The sequence below is a fragment of the Monopterus albus genome, unplaced genomic scaffold (assembly GCF_001952655.1).
Source record: "Monopterus albus unplaced genomic scaffold, M_albus_1.0 scaffold18.1, whole genome shotgun sequence".
NCBI lineage: Eukaryota > Metazoa > Chordata > Actinopteri > Synbranchiformes > Synbranchidae > Monopterus > Monopterus albus.
The window spans coordinates 7,276,061-7,283,331 of NW_018127898.1; the positions used below are offsets into that span (position 1 = coordinate 7,276,061).

The 7,271-nt window shown below is 39.6% G+C and overlaps 2 protein-coding genes across 2 annotated transcripts in view; both read left to right on the forward strand.

Annotated features, from left to right (window-relative positions):
* arhgap46a (Rho GTPase activating protein 46a) overlaps nt 1-1,852 on the forward strand; it is a 32,354-nt gene extending 30,502 nt beyond the window's left edge. The window contains 1 exon segment of the mRNA XM_020592540.1: nt 359-1,852. Coding sequence (XP_020448196.1) covers nt 359-553 — 195 coding nt within the window. The 3' untranslated portion in view covers nt 554-1,852.
* Nucleotides 1,853-3,771: 1,919 nt separating this feature from the next.
* phf20a (PHD finger protein 20, a) overlaps nt 3,772-7,271 on the forward strand; it is a 16,092-nt gene continuing 12,592 nt past the window's right edge. The window contains exons 1-3 of the mRNA XM_020592918.1: nt 3,772-3,960; nt 5,904-6,010; nt 7,172-7,268. Of these exons, the coding sequence (XP_020448574.1) occupies nt 3,883-3,960; nt 5,904-6,010; nt 7,172-7,268 (282 nt within the window). The 5' untranslated portion in view covers nt 3,772-3,882. The remainder of the gene's footprint in view (nt 3,961-5,903; nt 6,011-7,171; nt 7,269-7,271) is intronic.

Sequence of the window (7,271 nt, forward strand, 5' to 3'; positions counted from 1 at the left end):
AGTTATTGCATTTCAGCCATTTGAAAAAATACTTTGAACATTAAAGAATATATAATACATTATATGCTGCAGATCAGAAACACAACTCGGTGACGAATCATTTTAGATTTAATCTTTTTTGTTCATTTCCCATGTGGTGTTTTAAAATCATTTGGTTCTGGCTGTTTTTACTGACTGTTATTAAAAAATGAGTGTAAACCATTTTTAAGATTTTGTGGATTTATTTTTGTTATTTTCATGCATTCATGAAATGCCTGCTGTAAACATAACTCCTGGTGTCTTTTAATATATTTGTCCCTGTCTGTGCGCTCAGCCTTGCTCATTACTTTTCCTCTTCTTGAATCCTGATTATCTCTAGGTGTTCGCTCAGCCGTCCAATGTGGCTGTAACCAAGATGGATGTGAACAACCTGGCCATGGTGATGGCCCCAAACTGCCTCCGATGCCAATCCGACGATCCACGGATCATCTTTGAGAACACGCGCAAGGAGATGTCCTTCCTGAGAATGCTCATTGTTCACCTGGATACCAGTTTCATTGAAGGGGTTGTGTAGTCGCTGTAAACTACAAAGCCCACCTTATGTGCTGGATCATCACTCCAGCATCTCCACATTTACAATCATGCATAAACACTGTCTGTGTTCACACCACACTGGAACCTCTGGGGTTGGAATTTTACACCTTGTACAAAACAAGGAGTGTGACAACAGCTTAGACTTTGAGCCATTGTGCTCTCCTGCTTTCTTAAAGAGAGACAGTACACATCAGCTCTCCTAGGTTTCACTGTGCTTTTTGATACAAAAAACCACAGTGATGGCTTTAATGTGGTTCACTTTGACTGTGTTTGTAACCACTCCATGTGAAAACAGATTTACTCTTTCCTACTGAATGAGTCTGAGTCTTACAGTATTTACTTCAATTGCACAAACAACTAGAGAAAGCAGTGTTGCTCCTCTCCTGGTTTTTTTTTTGTTTGTTTTTTTATTTGGCGCTCTGGTTTCATTCAAGTGTGTTTGTGTGCTTGTCAGTGTGAACGAAAGATGCAGCTTTCTAATATCTTGTACAGAAATTGAAAATATGAAAAGTCAAAGAACTCTTGTAATTGTGTCTCATCAGTAAGCTTGCCTGTGCTGTTTTGAGTAGTTGTTATGATCGACGGTGTCATCCTATTTCATTTGACATGACACAAGAAGCCCCACCACCACGACTGTTTTAGTCTACAGAGCCTTCATTTCAAAGCGCAGACTGGAAGGACGTGAGGGAAGCTCTTTCTAATGGATGGTGGTGATTTTCTAAGCAAATAAACTTGTGGTAATTACAGTTTGTCATGGAGACGTGGGAGGCTTGTTATTCAGCTCAGCTATTTTGCTATAAAAAGTTTTTCAGTTGGAATTGTGTTCTCTTTTGTTTGTGCTCTATATGGGTTTTTGGCTCAGGTCTTATGATAAAACGGGTGTCAAACGTGATAACTGTGCATGGCCTCCCTTGCAGGGATGAAAATTTAATTAATCTACAACAAACCCATGTGCTGAGAATGGACCATTGTCAACCGTCAAGCACTGTGGGGGTGTAGATTAAGCATTTGTGCCCCCTCTCAGGCTTGGCCAATGTAAATAGGTTATACATGTAAATAGTAATAACTCTGCTTAAGTGTATTCTAATGATCCAGGTTAAGGGTGAAGATAACTGTTGCTATAAAGAGCAATAAAAGGTGTTTTTGTAATTAACTGTTTATTTCTCTGCTGTAACTGCCTGTTGAACCTAGGACTGATTTAAACCACTATCCATACGTGTATTTGTGTTTACATACCGTATATAATATGGAATTACTGTCCATAATAAAGGTTTGTGGAATTGTAAATTGGATGCCCACATTTCTTTGCCTTTATTATAACAGTAGATTCAGAGAGGAGACAGGAAATGAGATGAGGGACAACCTGCATCAGGCACCAAACATGATACTGCAAGCACATGGTCAGTGTCTTAAAACTGGTCACTGGGGTACATTTAATTTGCTTCTAGTAAAGAATTCAATCTGAACGACTATTTTATAATTAGCTGGTATGGCTTATAACTTGAAAAAATGCACACACTTTATGCATTCACTGAATAATATAATGTTAATGTAAGGGGTAAAAAAAAACCTTAAAATGCTCCAATAACGCTTGAATTGTATCCTTAATTGAAAAATTAAGGTGGTTTTATTTAATAATACAGAATCCATTAATTATACAGTATCTCAGTAAAAATACATTGACATTGAATTTTTAATATAAAATGATTGATTTTAAAAAGGTTTTGTCTGACCTGTATTTTGCATAATATTTTATTGTTTTGATTTAGTAATTCAGACTCAGTAACCTCTGAAATCAGAAGCACCTGCCTTTTGCATTCTTCACTCTACGAGAATTTATCAGAAAGGCCTTTTAAAAGGTGTGTCACACAGTTAGAAGCACAATGTAAAACTTTTGTACAACCAAAAGAGGTATCTGCTTTAGACACACAACATTCAAAAGGCTTTTTAGTCTATATTCACAGACTTATGAAAGTCTTATGACTTTGTATCAGCCTTGACAGGTGAAAGGGTGGTTAAACAGAAACAGGCTGATCCACCTATTATCCCAGCACATCACTGTTAGTCATCCAGTCTGTACATATTCATCTGTTTGTTCTTTTTATGCATATCATGGCACAAACCTGCCACCTGTTTCATCTTCATTCTGCAGCAACCTGATCACTGCTGGTGACAAGCTGCTCAGGCACTGTCACCATGCCAGCAGGGTGTGCCCACCTTTGGGAGTTAAGTTAAAGAAAACATACATTACACTGGAGGAAGGAAACCCACAGGACAATGTCTTGCAAAATGTACTGTACATTTTGTGACAGAAGGGATGGAGACAGCAGTGCTTATTTTCAAACCAACCTAACTGCAAATACATGCAGCCATTTATTCAGAAAGCAGCTGTGCTTTCAAACCCAAAGTTTTCTCTAAAAGACATCAGTAATTTAATAAAAACTCACAGGGTGTCTACATGCTGTGCTTCGTTGTCTTTATGTTGTTATTACACGTTTTGCTTAATTAACTGGGAGAGCTGCCCTTTTAATACAGTTTTACTGTGATAGTTGTATCATAAATCATCACTACTTCGTTTGATCAGTGATAAAATATATACTACTTTTTAAGATACCAGTTCTTTGCTTGTGTATTCTCATGTTGTGCTACGTTCAGACTTAAATGTATCCTACATTTTAAACTACAATAGTTGGACTTTTCCCAGTTAAATCCTACTTATGTTAACAGTTTAACATGCCACTGGTATGGGCTAGGATATAAAATATCAGCCTTAAATGGTGGATAAACTGAAATCCATAACTAGTAGCCTGCATTGTGTTTGGCTTGGTTACCCTCCACTATGTTTTGTAAACAAACAGTTTTCTGGATGAAAGGTTGGTGGCGCTGTAGGCCCACGCAGTAGATAGGTGTGAACTCCTTACAGTCCTTGCTCCGGGGTTTCTCTGACCTGTTGGGTATAAATTATACATTCATTATCTAAATATATTCCCATGACTGGCTTCCATTTGATTAGCAGAACACATTATTTTGACAGATATTGCGTCCAGTTAAAGATTTGGCTTATTAATTGAGGTTCATTAATTTAAAGTTACTTCGTATCACAAATTTGACCTGGTATAATCCTTTATGAAAGCATAAATATTAAAGTTTTAAAAGCAGCACACTTCCATTTTCGAAGACATAAAAGCCTTATCAGAAAACATGTTGGGCGCCGTTGTATGCGCGTGCGCAGTGTAGCGCCACACTGCCCGCGCCACTGGTGAATGCAAAGGAGAGAAATACAACTGCGTGTCTGGAGTGGACAGGCGGATGCGGCGGTATCTGTACTCTAAAGGGATTATAGTGTATATTTTATACCAGACCGGACAAAGAGTGACCGGAGAACAGGTAGGAAGCTCAAATCGTATCTTCCCTTTGCATTTCAGAATTTAAAATCCACAATAGCATCGTGAATGAGGCCGTGTGGTGGATGCATCAACAGCATAACGTTGTAAGGTATGATGCCGCATGTCGGCTTTTTGAGTTCAAAACAAACGTGACGAAGTTGGTAATAAAATGCTATAGTTGTACTTTACATCGTTCTCTTTGGTTAATTTCGGGTGTATTTATTGGTCATTGTATGCTTTTTTCTAGGAATGTTTAAATGGCTCTGTAGTTTTTCATACGGATAAGTTTAACGCTTAGCTTTTCCACGCCGCTCTTTCACAGCAGGAAAAGTATGAAAAAGTAGGCCTAGCGCGAGGCCCGAGACGTTCTGTGAGTGACAGCTGCACGGCCAATCACACGCGAGCGTCCCGCCCACAGCAGATAGTTTCGATAAATCGTATTTGTCTAAAGCTCGACGTAGGTCATGGTGCGACGTCCACTGATTATAAAAGACCGGACAATAAAGTGTCAGTAGTGGTAGAGTTGGACAGAAATAGGGTTCTTGGTAATATGTGAGGCAGTGTGTTCTCGGTGAATTTTCTGTTGGAAATCAATTGAGTCGCGTGAATCGTGTTGGCTCTATGTTCGAAAACCTTACAGGGTGTGTGGAGGTGTCCTGTTTTCTCCCCTTATTACAGTGAAGCCTTGAGAGGAATTTGATGGTTGCGAAACATGTTTCGGATAACCTCACTTCTTCACGGATCATGATCTTTTTCCTGACTCATGATTGTGGCATCACCAACTCCCGGATGCACCCTGGCTGGGTCGCTGTCGGATGTCTGGCTCCGTTTGCAGACCATACAAATACTGTCTCATTTAAATCTCGCCTTTTACCGGATCGGATATTGCATCCTGTTTGATATCGTGCTTGGTGTCAGCCTGTAACGGACTGCCGAGTATTTGCTATTGTCTTCTATTGTGTCTGTGAAACGGACTGCCCGAAAAACACGTGGTCTCAGTAGTATGAAGATATCCGGTTCCTAGGTTGCCCTGAAAGCCTCCAGACCGCCTCCGCTATGGTGAAGCGAGTAACCCCGGATAAAAGTAAGGCACTGTGATCATATAGAATGTGATATTAGCTTTTAATAAAATGGGTCGCCAATATGTCAGCCTGTCCTTGGTATTCTGAATGTCTGGCAAAAGAGGCGCAGATATTGGGAGGGTGTTGATATTTTTCTATGAAAGACGTGATCCCCCTCCACCAAGCCGTTTATCATAGCTGAAGGGCTGAGCATTACCGGTAAACTACGGACCTGCATTTGAGGATGAGGCTGCATAGACAATTACCCAATTTAAGGAGAATACTATGTTAAATCAGTGGAGCATTAGCTTGGTGCATAACTGTGTCCCTGCTGTACTCCGTGGGTGCTTACAGTGGGAAGTGAAAGCTATGAGTCTTAGCTATTGTTGTACCTTTTATCGTGGTTCCTTCCTGATAAGGAATGGAACAAAAACAATAAAATTTGACATTACTGCTGCCTTAACTAGTGATCACTGAACATCCGGTATTAGTTGCACATTCCTCTTCCATTTGAGGCACATGGCTCACCTTTTCCCTTGCTGTACACAGTGTTGCACCATGTTTAAACAGGTGTAATCTGTAGCTTGTGTAGGTTTCTTGACTCCATTGTTGTTCTAATGGCACACAGTGGGAGTGAGTGACTTAATTTGCGGTTTTAAAATTTTGATACTGGGGTGCAAAGGTGCCACAGTCCCATGGAAATGCAGTGGTTGATGTTGTTGATGACATGCAAGAAACAAGGCTGACTGCCAGTTTCTCTATAAAATCTTAGTCATGTGTGTTGTGTTCTTTGTTAGACAGATTGTTTTTCTTTGTGTATCCAAGATAAAATGGGTGTAGCTGTAATTGGTATGTTTACTAGTTAATGTGTGTGTGTGTACAGAAAGGGTGCCTTGATGTGGGCAGTATGAGTAAGACGCCCCCTAACAGAAGAGGGATTACATTTGAGGTGGGAGCTCAGCTTGAGGCCAGAGACAGCCTCAAAAACTGGTGAGTCATGGCCTCACTCATTCCTCTCCATCCTGTTACTGTTCACTTTCCTCATTATTTCCTTTTTGGTACTGGGTTAGCCTATTATTAAAAAACATGAAACGATAAAGAAAAATGTGACAAAACCTATTTAAAACTTATATTGCATCACTGCTCTTTTGCCAGTAAACAGCAGCTGGTGAAAATGTTTGTACTCAAGAATCCATAAAACCAGCCTTTGGTCTGGATTAATGATGGACAGACCTTAAAATCATATCATAAATCATTTTGATGGTTACACTATATCACAATAAAAATGAAAATAATCATTGTTAAACAAGTAAAGATGTTCAGTTTTTAAAACCACATTGACCTCAAGCACAGCAATGTGATTATCCATTTTGAATTGACTAGTATAACTTTAATAACATTTTGTATAACGTGAGAGAATCACTGCAGACCCCTCACACCCTGGACACAATCTGTTTGAACTGCTCCCCTCTGGATGGTGTTACAGGTTACTGTGCACTATGACAACCAGGCACAAGGACAGTTTCTTGCCCCAGGCTGTCACTCTGATGAACACTTGACCCATGATAGTATGACTGGACAATAACCCTCAGCAAAATACCTGCAAATGTACATTGTACAGACTATTCAGATCCATACAGGTCTCTATTTTTAAGTACTCTATTTTTATTCCTACTTATCCCATTTCACAATGAGCATTCCTTGTCTGTCTGCATTGTTTACTGCCTGTTTATACTGCTTATTTTGCATTGTTTGCACTGTTTGTTGCTTGTAAATACTGCTTATTTTGTTATATTACACAGCCTTATGCTGGTTTACTTGTCACTTGCATGGTGATATGTACATGCACATTGAGAGCCGATGTACCAGAGTCAAATTCCTCGTGTGTACCGATCACCTGGCCAGTAAAGCAGATTCTGATTCTGATTTCTGTACCAGTCACTCTACAGTATCAGTTATGAATTGCATTGCTCATCGCATTACCTCCCTTCACCCAGGCATTTTTACCTACACACATACAGAAATACCACTGATATTTGTCGTCCTATGCAGCTTCTTGCAAGGACAATTGTTACTGGAGGTTGTAATTTGAATTGTAATTTTGTGTTTCTGTATGTTTATATGTTTATTGAATATTTTTTTGTCTTGTAGGTATGCTGCGAACATAGAGAAGATTGACTACGAGGATGAAAAAGTACTAATTCACTACCGCCAGTGGAGCCACCGCTACGACGAGTGGTTTGACTGGACA